This window comes from Selaginella moellendorffii, unplaced genomic scaffold (genome assembly GCF_000143415.4).
Source record: "Selaginella moellendorffii unplaced genomic scaffold, v1.0 SELMOscaffold_40, whole genome shotgun sequence".
Taxonomy (NCBI): Eukaryota; Viridiplantae; Streptophyta; class Lycopodiopsida; order Selaginellales; family Selaginellaceae; genus Selaginella; species Selaginella moellendorffii.
The window spans coordinates 1,289,224-1,304,988 of record NW_003314301.1 but is presented as its reverse complement, the minus strand read 5'-3'; the positions used below and the strand labels follow the sequence as shown (position 1 = coordinate 1,304,988).

The 15,765-nt window shown below is 50.1% G+C and overlaps 5 protein-coding genes across 6 annotated transcripts; 3 read left to right on the top strand and 2 right to left on the bottom strand.

Annotated features, from left to right (window-relative positions):
- Nucleotides 1-201: 201 nt before the first annotated feature.
- LOC9633871 (syntaxin-32) lies at nucleotides 202-1,839 on the top strand. 2 transcript variants are annotated; one of them, XM_024684254.1, is made up of 6 exons: nucleotides 202-485; nucleotides 560-807; nucleotides 890-1,011; nucleotides 1,091-1,129; nucleotides 1,191-1,415; nucleotides 1,501-1,839. In XM_024684254.1, exons 1-6 carry the CDS (start codon nucleotides 230-232, stop codon nucleotides 1,658-1,660), a joined length of 1,050 nt encoding a protein of 349 aa, XP_024540022.1. In that variant the 5' UTR covers nucleotides 202-229; the 3' UTR covers nucleotides 1,661-1,839. The 2 variants fall into 2 exon arrangements, with proteins under 2 accessions (XP_024540022.1, XP_024540023.1); XM_024684255.1 differs by lacking the exon at nucleotides 1,091-1,129.
- A 148-nt stretch (nucleotides 1,840-1,987) lies between these two features.
- LOC9633870 (villin-3) lies at nucleotides 1,988-6,269 on the top strand. Its single transcript, XM_002979319.2, has 21 exons — nucleotides 1,988-2,328; nucleotides 2,399-2,498; nucleotides 2,566-2,634; nucleotides 2,694-2,930; nucleotides 2,980-3,157; nucleotides 3,207-3,342; nucleotides 3,415-3,577; nucleotides 3,633-3,780; nucleotides 3,831-3,931; nucleotides 3,979-4,137; nucleotides 4,188-4,256; nucleotides 4,302-4,370; nucleotides 4,444-4,581; nucleotides 4,641-4,769; nucleotides 4,824-4,982; nucleotides 5,033-5,173; nucleotides 5,227-5,352; nucleotides 5,402-5,467; nucleotides 5,523-5,691; nucleotides 5,751-5,887; nucleotides 5,953-6,269. Exons 1-21 carry the CDS (start codon nucleotides 2,273-2,275, stop codon nucleotides 6,064-6,066), a joined length of 2,664 nt encoding a protein of 887 aa, XP_002979365.1. The 5' UTR covers nucleotides 1,988-2,272; the 3' UTR covers nucleotides 6,067-6,269.
- Nucleotides 6,270-6,727: 458 nt separating this feature from the next.
- LOC9660669 lies at nucleotides 6,728-9,359 on the top strand. The gene has a single exon (XM_002979318.2). It carries the CDS (start codon nucleotides 6,909-6,911, stop codon nucleotides 9,108-9,110), a length of 2,202 nt encoding a protein of 733 aa, XP_002979364.1. The 5' UTR covers nucleotides 6,728-6,908; the 3' UTR covers nucleotides 9,111-9,359.
- Nucleotides 9,168-13,240, bottom strand: LOC9660668 (pentatricopeptide repeat-containing protein At5g27270). The gene is made up of 9 exons (XM_002979173.2): nucleotides 12,386-13,240; nucleotides 10,891-12,304; nucleotides 10,541-10,840; nucleotides 10,384-10,488; nucleotides 10,218-10,305; nucleotides 10,043-10,164; nucleotides 9,920-9,984; nucleotides 9,358-9,856; nucleotides 9,168-9,304 (listed from the first exon to the last, which is right to left on the bottom strand). Exons 1-9 carry the CDS (start codon nucleotides 13,190-13,192, stop codon nucleotides 9,282-9,284), a joined length of 3,423 nt encoding a protein of 1,140 aa, XP_002979219.2. The 5' UTR covers nucleotides 13,193-13,240; the 3' UTR covers nucleotides 9,168-9,281.
- Nucleotides 13,241-14,485: 1,245 nt separating this feature from the next.
- Nucleotides 14,486-15,746, bottom strand: LOC9633869 (craniofacial development protein 1). The gene is made up of 3 exons (XM_002979171.2): nucleotides 15,550-15,746; nucleotides 15,332-15,499; nucleotides 14,486-14,904 (listed from the first exon to the last, which is right to left on the bottom strand). The coding sequence occupies exons 1-3, from the start codon at nucleotides 15,709-15,711 to the stop codon at nucleotides 14,554-14,556; spliced, it is 681 nt and encodes a 226-aa protein (XP_002979217.1). The 5' UTR covers nucleotides 15,712-15,746; the 3' UTR covers nucleotides 14,486-14,553.
- Nucleotides 15,747-15,765: the final 19 nt, after the last annotated feature.

Below are 15,765 nucleotides of genomic sequence, written 5' to 3'. Positions count from 1 at the left end.
AACCCTAATCTTAGGTGGAAGAAGGCGCCACGTATGACGCGTTCTCTCGTCCGTTAGATGCCCAATCCAACGGCCCATGCCATTTCATTGCGAGGTTAGACCTAGATTGGAAGGCGCTGGGCTGGGAGCTCGAGATCTGGGAGCGCGAGAGCTGGATCTAGGCACAGGCAGGGCGCGCAAGCTGCATGAACCGATTCTAGGGCTCTAGGGGGAGGAAAGGCGCGCAAAGATGCCAGTGGCGGTGAGCGGCGCGTCGTCTTGTAGGGATAGAACGTCGGAATTCCAGGCGATTGCCGAGAGATTGAAACGGTCGCCGGCATTCTCCGCGGCGAATGGCTCCATGGAGGGATCATCGGCGAGAGCAGGAGGGCCGCTACAGCAGCATCAATCCAGCGGATCCTTGCACTCGGAGTTTAATCGCCGGGCCTCGCAAATAGGGCTTAGCATCCACCAAACATCTAACAAGCTCCACAAGCTCACCCAATGTAAGTTCTTCGTGCTTTAGCGCCTTTTAGATCGATCTCTTCGAGCTTGGTGAGAACTTTTCTTCTCCTTGCAGTGGCGAAGAAGACGTCCATTTTTGACGACCCAGCAGTCGAGATCCAAGAGCTCACTGCTGTGATCAGGCAAGATATCCAGGCATTGAACAGCGCGATCGAGGATCTCCAGCGTGTTTGCGACGCTCGCAACGAGATCAATCGAAACAAGCATAGCAGCGATCACTCCACCACCGTCGTAGGAAACCTCAAAACAAGGCTCATGGACACAACCAAAGAATTCAAGGATGTCTTGACGTTGCGAAGCGAGGTATGTCTCCCTCTTTTTATTTTTCTCTCGATCTCTCTCCATCCAAGTTTGAGTGACTAAAGGTTTCCTTCTGCGCCTCTAGAGTCTCAAAGTTCACGAAGAACGTATGAAGATCTACTCGACCTCGGCCGAGAAAGGAACAAGGCGCTTTGGCAAACAAGTTCCAGTGAACGGAGCCACAACGAGGGAGCTCTTCAATTCAAGGTTTGTGAAGGAAAAGTTGATTAGAAAAGCTTTCTATCCACACAGACACGGAGAGTATGTTTCTTTGCATTGCATGCAGAGGTGTAACTGATGGAATGCCAAAGGCAACTCATCTAAGGTGTCTGGAGATTCATTTATCTTTGTTTTCGCTGATCGATCTTTCTCTCGTGGTCTTTCAGGAGGCGGCCTGGTGGTGCTGAGAGCTCGACGTCTCAAGCCTCGAGTAGCAGCCTCTCCTCCTCGCAGTCTCAAACTCAAACGCAACAGCTCGTTCCTACTCAAGATCACTACTTGCACAGCCGAGCCGAGGCGCTGCGAAACGTGGAGTCGACCATTGCGGAGCTGGGAAACATTTTCTCGCAGTTGGCGACGATGGTTGCGGAGCAAGGCGAAGTTGCGATCAGGTAACAAACGCTCTTTCGCGTGATCCCGCAGGAAGTTGAGCTTCTTTGGAGATGGAACTCACCCAAAGTTCTCTTTTTCTCGCAGGATCGATGAAAACATGGATGATACGCTATCGAATGTGGATGCCGCGCAAGGCCAGCTTCTCAAGTACCTTAATGGCATCTCCTCCAACCGTTGGCTCATCGTCAAGATCTTCTTCGTGCTCCTGGTATTCCTCTTGGTCTTCGTCTTCTTTGTAGCATAACGATCCATCGAAGGCCTTGCAGAGCATCCGTTTAAACGAGAGAATCGAAAGAAAAAATAAAACATCCCCGTGTATACTTCTAAGATGTGTAGATCTAGGCCGAAATTTCCGAGAGCTTCTTCGCGATCGATCTTGCGATTGTTTTGAGAAAGAAGAAAATCTATTGGAGTTCTATGGTCTTTACTTTGATCCAGGTTGTTCTGCATCCTGGGCCCCACGTGGCAGTGGTACGCTATGCCAACTCAGATCCACCTGGAGCGTCCGATTCGTGGATCCGACGGCTCTGAGTTGTCATGCTAAAGACATGCTGGAAAGGTTTAGCTCCTAGCACTGTTGCGAGTGATAGATTAGGCATACATTGTTGGTTTTCTTGCGCAATCCCAGGGATCGGCGTGGAGGAATCGATCGGGCATTTGAGCGCCACTGCAAATCGAGGCGCTGCTGCGAGCGCGCACGAATCCGGTGAAGAGGTACGAGAAATCTCCAGATTTAACCTCGGGGCAGCAGGATTGGGATATTTGGAACGAGCTAGATCTCTGTGAGCTCGATCTGCGATATTTCGATCATTCCTGGCGCTAGATGCTGCTGTGAGGATCCAGCATCGATATTGCGATGGCTGTTTCCATGAAGAACGTTGATCCGGCCTTCCAGGGCATTGGACAGAAAGCGTATCCTTTGGTTTCTCATCTTCTATTTTGGTATTTGATGATACCTTGATCAATCTAATTCGTTTGCTAGCGGGCTGGAGATTTGGAGAATCGAAAATTTTGTTCCTGTCCCTCTGCCAAAGTCTGATCATGGAAAGTTTTACACTGGTGATTCATATATCATCTTAAAAGTCGGTGCTAACTTTTCTTGCACTTCCTTTCATGGATGATTAATTTCTACTTTCTTACTTCTCCCAGACTACCGCATTGAAGAGTGGAGCTCTCCGGTATGATATACATTTCTGGCTTGGCAAAGCAACAAGTCAGGTAAATTTGTGTTGCGTGAATTTGGATCGAAGTTATATAATGTTGTCTTCTTCACACAGGATGAAGCTGGCACTGCTGCCATAAAATCTGTAGAGCTTGATGCAGCCTTGGGAGGACGAGCTGTTCAATACAGGGAAGTCCAAGGATCCGAAAGCGATAAGTTTTTAACTTATTTCAAGCCGTGTATTATTCCACTCGAAGGTGGCTGCGCTTCCGGCTTTAAAAAGCCGGAAGTCGAAAAGATCGAGCCGCGGTTGTTTTGTTGCAAAGGGAGGCGAGTCGTTCGAGTAAAAGAGGTTTGTGTCTGCTGTTTTATGACGTAAAACTTTATACTCCTCTTCTCAGGTGCCATTTTCGAGATCGTCGCTCAATCACGACGATGTGTTCATCCTGGATACAGACGTGAAGATTTATCAGTTCAATGGCGTCAACTCAAGCATTCAAGAGCGAGCAAAGGCCCTGGAAGTTGTGCAGTTTATCAAGGACAATGATCACGATGGCAAATGCGCAGTTGCTATTGTTGGTGAGTACTGTGTTTTTCTATCTTTTATCTCAGACTTGCCGTGGGACAGAGGATGGAAAAATGGCTGCTGAAGCGGATGCTGGCGAATTTTGGGGATTGTTTGGAGGTTTTGCACCCATTGGCAAGAAAGCTTCGATCAAGGAGAACGAAGACGAAGATCCTGGCAGTGGAAAGCTGTTTATATGGTAATTGCTAGTCCGTCATTCCTTCGTCCACTGACTCTGAACGTCGTTCGCTTGTTCGCTTCTTACTAGAAGTCTCGTGGATGGAAACGTGCAAGAAGTCAGCGCTAGTCCCCTGCCGAGAGAGCTTTTGGAAACAGACAAGTGCTACTTGTTAGATGGTGGACCTACAGTATATGTTTGGACGGGTCGTGCCACCTCTTTAGACGAAAGAAAGTCTGCGTCCAAGGCAGCGGAGGTAAGGAGGACATTGTGGCATTCTTATAAATTTTTTAAAGCGCTTGTCTATGCAGGAATATATTGCTAAGAAGCCAGAAACAACACGAATTACACGAGTAATCGAAGGCTTTGAAACTCTGCCGTTTAAATCTTATTTTGGCGAATGGACAACGGCTGGAGGTGCTCCTGTGGTTTCAGAAGAAGGCAGAGGAAAAGTTGCGGGTAAGATTATTATCGAGTCATATTCACTGATGGAATTAAGACTTGCGCAGCTTTACTCAAGCAGCAAGGCGTGGATGTCAAGGGACTTCTGAAAGGTGCTTCTGTCAAGGAAGATGAACCATCCCTTTTTAACTCCTCAGGAAAATTAGAGGTGCTTGAAACCGTGCACATTACTTTTAAAACTTTGTCTTGCTTTAGGTGTGGCGGGTTGATGGAAAGACAAAGACTCCCGTCCCTTCGGAAGCCCATGGGCATTTTTATTCTGGTGACTGTTTTGTTGTGCGTTACACTTACCAAGGAGATCAAAAGGAAACAGAGTGTTTTGTTTGCTGCTGGCTTGGAAATCAAAGTACAGAGGTATGGCCTCCTATAAAATTGTTTACTTGTTTCTTCAAAGCTCTTTACAGGAAGATCAAAGCTCAGCATTTTCTCACGTTGAAGAGATCTCCTCTTCTTTTAAAGGACGTCTAGTACAAGTGAGTAGTTCTTTCCATAATCTTGTGACAAACTCCTGGTGGCAGGCCCGTGTTTTTGAAGGCAAGGAGCCTTCACAGTTTTTTGCGTTATTTTCAAGCCTGGTCATTTTCAAGGTATCGATCACAATTTTTCGTCAACTACTATCTTTTGAATGGATAAAACTGGTGCATTCCTTCCTATTATCAGGGTGGTCAGAGCTCGGGATACAAGACACTTGTATCAGAGAGTGCGTCGGAAGACGAAACATACACAGAGGAAGGTCTTGCTTTATTTCGAGTACGTGGAACAAAGCCTTACAACAGTCTGGCCGTCCAAGTTGAGCCCGTAAGCTGTGTTTGAAATTGCCAGAAACTGTCAGATGGTGACACCGTCATGCTACGCAGGTTTCTGCCTCGTTAAACTCCTCGGACTGCTTCATTTTTCAGTCTGCTAAGACTTATTTGCTATGGTTTGGAAGTTTCAGTACCCTTGAGGAACAACAAGTTGCCGCACGAATTGCTACGTCATTGAAGGTAACTCCTATCTTTTTTATATCGTCTTTAATGCTTATTCTAAATGATGTATAGAGTGAATCATCTCCCAAGTCATTGAAAGAAGGTTCTGAGCCTCCTACATTTTGGAATGCTCTTGGAGGAAAGAAGGTATATCCCAGCCAGAGAGAACTTGTTGACTCCGATAAGGATCCACGCTTGTTTGAGTACACAAGAAAGCCAGGCAATCTATTGGTACGCATTCTTGAACTTGGAGCTAGCATGTATAACTTTGTGTCATACAGTTTGAAGAAACTTTTAATTTCACTCAAGACGATCTCCTGAGTGACGACATCATGATCCTTGATACCCGGTGTGAACTGAGTGTTTGGATTGGTCAAAACGTTAGTCCCAAGGACAAGAAACAGGGATTGGCAATTGCCGAGGTTTGTTCTGAAATTTCTGGAAACATCTTTGATATTTGTGTGTGTGTGTGTAGAAATACGTTGAGCGGGCCAATAGACTTGATGGTCTTTCCAAAGACATCCCAATATTCAAAATTCTAGAGGGCAGCGAGCCAGCATTTTTTACAAGACACTTCGCCTGGGATCCATCAAAATCAGCTGTAAGCTTGTTCTTTACTTCTTGTTGTTTTGTTCTAAAACAAATCACAGGCCTATGTTGATCCCTTTGAGAGACGACTCGCGGCGCTACAGGGCAGACCAGCGCAAGGGCACGATGTACGCCACAGTTTTTTTGTTCTACGTTGTGTCGCTTACTTCTCTCCTCGTGCAGACGCCTCCAAAGAAACGAACAGCTACCAATGGTGCCAACGAACCAAAACTCGACGCGGATTCGTCATCTCCCATGGCGTCCTCTCAAAGACAATCGCCCCTCACACCCAGGCCATCTTTCACGCCGAGAAAGTCACCGGTCGAGAGCAAGGAGCCATCTCCAGAACCTGGTAACACCAAAACTTTCTTTGTTTCCAACCTTTGTCTAACGCCTTCGAATCTTGTCCAGTGGTGGATCCAACTCCTACAACTTCCGAGAGCTCAGACGCTCCACCACCTCCTGCGGCGACTGGGCCTTTCAGCTATGAGATCCTCAAGGTAAAATCCTCGAGCAATCCTCCTGGAATCGACGTGACAAAACGAGAGGTAACTACGCAAGAGATCTTGATCTTGATTGAGTGAGATTAACTTCTCTCTTTGTCACCGAGCAGAGCTACTTATCGCCCGAGGAATTCAAGAGCGTTTTCGGCATGGAAGTGGATCAGTTCCGAGCACTGCCAAAGTGGAAGCAAGATCAATACAAGAAAGCAGCGGATCTCTTCTGACTTTTTGTCCTCTCTTCTTTTTTTTTCCATCCCATCTTCTCATCTTCTCGAGGTTGGCATTGTCTTCGTGGATTATTTTTTTCTTCCTCTCTTCTCTTTCCCAAGGTGAGGTTTTGACAAAGTTTTTGGCGTTGCGAGTTGCGAGACGAGATGTAAAGTAAAATAAATACATAAAAAAAAAGCGTCCTAGTTTTATGTAGTAGTATAACCTGATCTAGGCGTGCCACGTGTCCCCCCTCCCGACCGTGCGATCTGGTAGCTCTTCCTAGGGTTTTCTTCTCCAAGGAATTTTGGGGGCGCTGCGCTCTCATCGCTCTCTTCGTAAGTCTCTCGCTCCCTTCCTACATTCGATCCCTGCTCGCCGCCACAGCTCTCCAGAGAGATTTTGCCGCCACCATTGCTCGGGCTTCGCCAAATCTCCGCCAAAACTCGTCCCCGCTCCCAAGGTCAGTCAGAGCTACAGTGCCGCCAGACAAGATCGCTGCTGGAAAAATACTTTTGCGCGACGAGTGCTGGCCGTATTCCAGTGGATTGGAGAGATTTCAACAGTGCTTCCAGTCCAGTGAAGTAGTTTCTAAGCAAAGAACGAAGTGGCAAAGGAACGAAAACGAAGAGTAGCAAAGAAGGAAAGGCAGTACTTAGTAGCGGAGGAGAACTTCGCTTGAGAATAACGAAGATCTCTTCAGCGAGTAAGAAGAAGGAAGAAAGATCATCTTCGAAGAACAAGGAAGTGACAAATGAAGATCGCGAGGAAGTAGAGAAGAAGGAAAGATCTTCACGGAAGAAGAAAGCAAAGCAAAAGAAGAAGATCGAATCGAGCGAGCAAGGTGGCGGCGGTGTCGATGAAGAAAGAGGACGTTCTCCGCGACTACTACGACATGTGTAACGGCACCTTCAAATGCATCGAGCGGCGGCGCTGCTCGGGCTGCAAGAAGCTGGCCAGCCTCTCGAGCCAGCACCTGTTTGGCGTCCCCCCCACCACCCCGGCCTCGCAGCTCAAGCCCGTCCACCTCAAGAACATCGTCCAGGACCTCTACCGCCGCGCCCGCAACAACCAGAAGCTCCTCCAGGACAACAAGCTGCTCCTCCACCGCTGGTACGAGCAGCGCCTCCTCCTCGGCAGCCTCTGCGTCGACGCCACCCGCCGCGGCATCTCCGTGCTCACCGTCGTCGAGGCCGACGATGGAACCACTTGCATCCTCCACGTCTTCAACGCCATCCAGCCTTCCTCCCGCCAGGAGGAGCTCCGCAAGATGTTCCCGAAAGGGATCAAGGTGGTGATCACGCGTCCCTCCATCGGCTGCCTCCACCCCAGCGTCACCCCGGTAGTTCTCTACGTCCAGAGCCCCGGGAACTTGGACTTCGTCGGCGTCGCCACCTCGCCGCCCGAGAAGCTCGTCGCCATGCCACCCCAGGAGCTCCGCAAGGAAGGCAACGCTCTCTTCGCGCAGGGGAGCTACTTGGTGGCGATCCAGTACTACAGTGACTGCGTCGCGGCCAGCCTCGGCAGGAAAGATGGCGGGGAGGAGATGAAGCTCGAGGCGGTGCTGGCCATCTCCAACCGGGCAGAGGCGTGGCTCAAGCTGGGGATGTACGAGAAGGCCATCGCCGACTCCAACCGGGCCATCGGGATGGACGCCTTCCACGCCAAGAGCTTCTACCGGAAGGGCCGAGCGCTCATGGCGATCCAGGAGCACGTCGAGGCCCGCGTGAGCTTGAAGTCGGCCGCGAAGTACTCGTCCGACGGTGATGCCAAGAAGGAGATCCTGGAAGCGCTGGCCAAGTGCAAGGTGTTCCTCCAGCAGAGCCAGAAGGGAGTGTACGACGTTGGCGACTACGTCTCGAGCGGCTGCAACGCCGAGCACGCTCCAAAATGCAGTGACTACGTCGGCCCCGTGGAAGTCCGGCTGACGAGGGACGGTCGCGGTCGGGGCCTGTTTGTGACGAAGAAGGTCCGGCTGGGTGAGCTCCTGCTGGTGAGCAACAACATCAGCTTCGCGAGCTGTGTCAAGGAGGAGGCCGGGGCCGCCGAGTCGGAGCTGCTGGTCGGGGCGCTCAAGGCGTGCCGCTCGTCGCAGAAGATCATCCACCAACTTTACGCCATCGACGATGCGGCCTCAGTGCCGAGCATGAAGATCTTCCGGCCAAACCTCGGCTACGAAGGAGCAATGCCGCCGGAAGAAGCTCCGCCGCTGGACGTGGCCAGGATCCAGGGGGCCGTCAAGGCGGCCTACTTCCCTTGGACGATGCTGGGACAGTCCGAGTGTAGCAAGTCGCGGGTGTGGGGACTGCCGGCGTTCGTCAATCACTCGTGTCTTCCAAACGTTTCCAAGCTCGAGGTTGGCAAGGCCACCATGTTTCACGCGGCCAGGGACTTGCACGCCGGCGACGAGCTGCTCATCTCGTACGTGGATCCATACGCTCCGTGGAGCACCGAGCGGAGGAAGGCGCTGGTGGAGGACTGGGGGTTCGAGTGCCACTGCCGGAGGTGCTGCTTGGAGCGGAGCAACAAGGAACTGTTGCGAGATTTGCTGCCGCTGGACGACTCGCTCAAGTATGACAGCATAGAGAAGTGTACGCAGCTGCTGGCCAGCGTCGAGGAGCGGCTGGGACGAGTCGCCGGGATGTCCAAGGATGACAAAGACTTGATCCGGGTCACACTCTTCGACTTCTACGGGCCCCTGTCCGTGAGCGGGAAGAAGTCGGCTGATGCTTCCGGCGGCCATGAGGCTCTCAAGCTCATCACCCCGGACAGGCTCTTCCGGCTGCTGCATTCCACCGCTCCCGGCCACCCCAAGACGCTGGTGTTCATGTCGTATCTTGCGAGGTTCCGGGAGAGCCCCTCGGACGTCTGCCACTTTCTTATGGACGAGTTCACGGCGGCGTATGGATCGCAGTGCGCCTGCCTGGCCTGGAAGGTTCTTCAGTCGTACTTTGAGGCCGCGCTGGAGAACTTTATGGAGGTTGGAGGACTTGTCGAGTACCGCGTTTGCAAGTGCTGGTTCGCCGAAGACAAAGGCTTTCGGGTGGAATGCCTCATGTGACAGACAACAGCTCTTCTAGTTGTCTTTTTGCTTTGTCCTGTGTTGCTTTGGTTCTTGTTTTTTAGTTTTCGTTTTGCTGCGTCTTGCTTGGAGCTCATCTTTCTTGTAGCTGAGAACTCCAAGCTCGTTTTTTGTATTCTTCTCATCTCTCGCGTGTTCATGTTTTTAGCGCTAGGAAACCACCTCTCTATCACCTGTTTTGAAAGGAACGTTTATCAAAGTTTTAAAGAGAGCCAGAAACACGCACCAGATGTTTGTCGCAATATGTATTTGGCCTCGAAGTGTTTGCCAGCGCCTTGATACAGCTTCGCCACCATTTCCCGGCTCAGGCTGTCGCTGACGAGTTTTGCCTCGGTTTTCTTGTACAGGGAAAGTCCCTCTTCAAACATCGAGCCCTCGAGAAGTATCCGGATCATTGTCCTGCTCGAGACTACGTCGGGTTGGATTCCTGACCTCTCCATCTTCAAGTAACTCTCCATGGCTTGACTAGGGAGCCTGGCCCTGGAGAAAGCAAGCATAACTTCGTTGTAATGCCTCACGGTTGGGCGTATCGCGGCCGTTTGCATTCTCTCTAAAGCATTCTCAGCCTCGTTGCATTTCCCCCGGTGTGCGTAGGCAGAGATGAGAAGAAGAAACGTGACCGAGCTCGGAGGACATCCGGCTTTGGCCATTTCAACCAGCAGCTGCTCTGCTTTCGCGAATTGGCCAGCTCGAGCGTAAGCATCGATCAAATTGTTGTAACTGACCTGTGAAAAAAAGAAACCAGCGCTGTTACGCCACAGACCATAACATAAAACGAGCTTTCTCACCTCGTGTGGCCTCAGGCCTCTCAGCTTCATGGCCTCAAATAAATCCGCAGCATGTTCGTACATGCCTGATCCATCCATCCATCCACACATGACTTTAGGATACAGTAACGCTTGAATACCAACCGGATTTAGCATAGCAGTTCATCATTTGACTGTACACCTTCTCGTCCGGTTGAAAGCCAGCGGACTTTAGATCTTTGAACATTTTCTCTGCATCCCGTGTCCTTCCAGACTTCGCAAAGACACTGCACGAACCAATTACATGCTTAAAGCTTGTGACGAACAGGAGGCCAAGTACCTTATCATAGTATCATATGTTTGAAGGGACGGCCGCAGCCCCAAGTTTGTAAGTGATGAGTATGTGTCTATTGCTTTCTTTAGGCGACCTGAAAGGAAAAATCAAACAAGTTTCTTTCGGTAGAAATCAAACAAGTTTCTTTCGGTAGAAAAAAAGTACTACTGACCAGCTCTCAAATCTGCTTTTATGATCGTGTTGTAGGCAACAATATCCAGCGGGATACCATCGCCCCTGGCCATATGAATTAGAGCATCGGCGTCCTCCACAAGTCCTGCAAGAAATGGCTTTTAGATAGACTGAAACAGAAAAGGTTTTCTGCTCACCAGCTTTGCTGTATGCATTGAGAAGTATACTGACCAAAACGCTGTCGCACTTGAGACCGATCTGCCTCATCTTCTCCACCAATCCAGCAGCTTTTTCCAGCTGGTTGCAGTTGATCAACGCTCCAACCATTGACGAATAGACAAAATTGTTCCTCGGCAACTCGGGTTTCAGCTTCGTCAGAACTTCGTAGCGACCTGCCTTTCCATAGGCCGCGATTAAATGGCCTAGTGTCGAGTCCTCCACGTCAAACCCTTTATCCTGCATCCTTGAATGTAACATTTCCGCTGGTGGAACTTGGCCTGCACAATCAAACGCTTACTCGCAAGTAAAACACAGGCAGCAAACATACCAGCCTTGAGAAAATTGATGGTCAGCTGGTTGTACGCGGCAGAGTCCAGGGTAAAGGATTCCAGAACGCGATGGAGCAGCAAGGTCGCCTTGTCAAAGAGGCGAAATTTGAGGCACAAGTAAATCCTCGAAATCGCGGCAGCTTCGCTTTCATCTTCTTTTGCCGACGCTTCCAACAAGCCCGCAGCCTCTTCGATCCTGTTTGCCTCACCATAAGCGTTGATCAGTATCCCCTGAGTAATGTGATCCGGCGTGAACCCCTTCTCTCGCATTTGCCTCAGAACTTCTTCCGCGGCCGCCACCATATTAGCGTTGCAGTAAAGCTTCACCATGGTCCCAAACCACACCTGATCTGGCTGTATGGACGAGCTCTTGAGCTGCTGGAATAGGAGCTTGGCATCCTCCAACATATCAAACTCGGCGTAGAGGCTGAGCATATCGTTGTATGCCATCAGATCCGCAATTCCAGACTCCACCAGAGTCTTGAAAGTCTTCGTAGCACGCTCTACGTTCCCAGCCTTGACATAACAATGCAACAGCGTCTTCCATGCCGTGTCGTCCAGGTTGAGCCCTTTAGCAAGCAGCTCTTCCATGACTTGCACTGCTTCGTTATACTTGCCAGCCTTCAAACGAACGTTGGCCATCACCGAGAACGTCTTCACGTCAACCAAAAGCCGTAGCTCATTCATCTCCTGGAACAGCTTCTCCGCTTCGTCATAAAGCCCGGCCTTCCCGTAGATGCTGATCACACTCGTGTAGACAACTTCGTCAACCGGGCATCTCTTCATCTGCATGTCAGAGAAGATCGACGCAGCGAGCTCAAACTTGTCAGCTTTCTCACAGATGTGCAGCATAGTAGCATACGAGTACTTACTGGTACACAGCTCCTGCCGCTGCATCGCGGTAAAAACGTCGACCGCCTCGTCATAGCGTCCTAACTTTCCCAGCATATGAAGAACCATGTTGTAGATGAGAGAGTCCGGGTAATAGCCAGCACCTAGCATAGCCTCAAAGACTTCCAAGGCTTCCTCAAACCGCCCCAGCTTCCTATAGATGGTGATCATCAACGCATAAGCCAGAGGACTCAGCTCCACAGACTCCTCCACCAGATCCTCCCACAACAAAGCAGCATCCGCCAGCCTCTCGGCCTTGTTGAGATGGATCAGCATTGTCGTGTACGTCACCGACGACGGAACAATCCCCCGGCTCATCATCGCTTCGTACATGGTGAGCATCTCGTCGAACATCTCCGCGTTTGCATAGTTGAGGATCATTGTCGAGAACGCCACCTCGTCGGGATCCAGCTTCTGGTCCAGCATCTCCTGAAACGCGGCCTCGGCCAAACCAATCTGTTTGTCCCTGCCATACACCTTGAGCAGCATCGAGTAAACAATCACGCTTGGAATGTAGGACAGCTGCAAAACCAAAGTTCGCAGTCAGTAACTCTCAAGACACTCTAATCTTTTCTCTCTGCCAACTTCATCACAAAGTCTTACCTGGAGTTTCATCCACGCGAAGAACTCCTGGGCTTCTTTCCATCCTTGTTGCCACTTGAGCACCGTGCAAAGCTCCCGGAACGTCAATCTCCCGACCCAAGGAGCCATCACGCGACGAATGTCGTAAGATTCTTGGGTTGCAAGCCCGCGGACCGTGGCGATGGCGGACTCGACGTGACTCTTATACCGCATGGGATAGGCAGCGTAGCCACCGTGAGCGTGGTACTCGGCCATTTGCTCTGGAGTCAAGCGCGTCCACTTTGGAGCCACTGCCTGTGGCTGAGCTCTTCGCAATCGCTTCTCCCATTCTCGCCGCCGCTGTATCAGATCGCGAATTCCAGGATCACTCGGCGGCCTTCTCACACGACGCAGCAATCGCTTCCTTTGCTGCCGCCGCCACACCCACTCACTGCTCCTGGCATCGCTAAGCTTCCATTGCTCGAGACCGGCGCCTTGGAACGGGACAATGCCGCGGCTTCCATCGCCTCCATCATCGCCACTCGATCGATTCTCGTCATTCCTAGCTCCAGCTCTCGAAATATTTCCATCCCTGGCCTGGAAGTCTGGCGATCGATCGCTGCTATGCCGATGTCGAGCTCCAGCTCTCGAAATATTTCCATCCCTGGCTTGAATCTCGGAAGAACTGCATTGATTTCTACTCCCAGTCCCCAAAATCTTCCCTGTTCCTCCGAATCCTCTGCCGCGAGGATCTGAGAATCGATAGAAACTGGAGGAGCTGGAGAGATTCTTGGCTCCGGCGCGGAAACAAGCCGAGGAAACGCTTACCGGAGCCGCGCAATCACTCATCCCTCTCCCTCTCCAAGCGTCATCACCAAACCCTAGCTAGCTTGGCTAGCGGCATTATTTCACATTAAACGAACACGTCACGATTGAAAGACAAGAACACTTTTATACTTCGCTCGAGATTTATTCATTGTCGTCACGCACGAGACCAGTGGCGGATGAATTCCCGCGAGTTCCAGGCGCCGTACATTCCAGATTTATTTTCGTACATGATTATTCGAGAATCTTTTCGCTCGTTTAAATCTTGCTAGAAGTCGTAGCAATCGCCAAACTCTCGCTGGCAGCCATTCCCACAGTAGTACTCTCCGATTCCACAAAATCCACTCTCGCTACAGCAGTAGCCATCGTAGCAAAATCCATTCCCGCCCTGCGGGAGGTATCCACAGCATGGAGCATCACATTCTTGCGCAAAGCAAGGAATTGTCGCCAGGATCACAAATCCTACCAAGAACACCAGCGCGATCCAAGCAAGACGATCCATTCTCGATTTCAATCGCGCAAACCAATCCCTAGCAAAATGGAAACGATCAAATCAACCATCCTTTCCCACAATAGTGGATCACAAGTTCCATGCGAGCGAGGGAAGAACATTCCTCTTTATTCTTTCACTGTACAGTAAAGAATAGATCATTTAGCCGATGATCGGAGGAAAAAATCTAGAATTTACAGTCGAATGGATGACTATGACTTCTACCTCGACCCATCAGATCTTCGCTCCTTCTTGATCCAAATTCCGCGTCTTGCGATGGTTTCGCGCATCCAGATTTCCTGGAAGAGAAATCGATTGCATGACTTGAAACAACAGTGGAATAGATTGAAACTTACATGCTCTTCCAGCCAATGCTCACGATCGCCCAGAAGAAAGCGAGCACAAGAACCAAGAACGCCACACCACATACACACACAATGGCGAGCTTGAATGTGTGCTTGGCGAATCTATGGAGCCGATCCTTGGGACCATCATCGTCGTCATCATATAAATCGCTGTCACTGGCATCGAATTGCTCGATGGATGGAGCAGTGGCGGAGTGCGACACGTTGCTCGAACTGGCTGTCGGAGCTGATGAAGATCCATCCGATGGTGAAATTGGCACCGGCGATCTCGAAGTGAAAGAAGACGAAGAAGAATTCGATGCTAAAGCTAAACCAAGAATAAAAGAGATACACAGCAACATTTTGTGTGTCTCTTTCTTTTTTCTCGTCCTACTCTCCCAACACAAAAAGCTTTTGATAGAGAATTCCTCATCTTTTCCTCACAATCTCTCGTTTTTATTAGCAAAACACCTATTAGAGAAATTTTGCTTTTAACCATTTTGGTAAAACTTTGTTTAATTCGAGAACTTATAAACATGATTAAAGAGATTTTAATCGTCTTGATAGCTTGCTCCTAGTCTACGCTTTGCTTGGTACTCTAAACGCGCGTCACGCTCTTTCTCGTACTCCCTATCGTCCGCTCGCTGCAAAAACGCTACTTTGTCCAAGTACTTGTCACCGCTCTTCTTGTATGCCTCGAGTTCTTCCGTGAGACCCTTCTCGTCTTTAAACTCGCCCCAATCCTTCTTCGATCTGTCCAGGATGTTCGCTTTCGGCTTCTTCTGGATTTGTTCTAGCAGACTGTCCAGTCCGGATGATAGTTTACGCTTCTCTCCAGCGTCGCTAGACTTTGCATCGCTCTCGGGAGGCGCAGCAGTAGCAGCAGCAGCAGCAGCAACAACCTGCGAGAGAGGTGATCAAAATCGACGAACCAAGTACTTGAAAAGCCACGAACACACAACTAGCGCCAAGAAAGATCTTCCAAAATGGAGTCTCTGAACAAAGGACAATTTTCCAGGCAAAATCAGTAATGGAAGAGGAGGTAATGCTCCACTCCATGTCGCAAAACCTGAGAAAACTATCAGCCAAACTTCGATGAAACAATGCATAGAAGCTGTATTGAATCAAGATACCGTTGGCTACTAGCAAAACAAGGAAAAAAGAGACATTTTCCAGGCAAATCAGTAATGGAAGTGGATGTAATGCTCCACTCCATGTCGCAAAACCCGGGATAAATCTCAGCCAAACCACGAAGAGACAATACGAGAATGTATTGAATCTAGATACCTGTTGGCTCTACTAACGAAAGAAAGGAGAATCGAGAAATACCTTTTGCCCTGGCGCTCCAGATCTGGTAGCCGCGAGAGCAGCGGCCGCTATCCTGCGAGTATCCTCTCGATCGGCATCTGAAACATTGTCGATTTTAGGCGGATCGGTGGAAGAAATTTCGGCCGCATCCTTCTTTTTGGGCACCATTCCAAGGCTGATCATCCATCCCTAGATCACACTGCGAGGATTATACGAAATCTTGCAAGAACAAGCCCTACTGGTGGAGACGAAGACGATTTCCTGGGCTTCACTGCTGGCGAATCCTTCCGCCCATACGCGCGCTGGAGGACAGCCTCGGCCCTCGCCTTTAGAGAAGGATCTCTCGACCTTAGCTCCTCCCACGCCGCGCTCGCCTTCGTCTTCTCCTCCACCTGTGCCATGCGCCGCCTCTCAAAACCCTAGCCTCCATAGCCGTTTCGTACATTTCGTATTAT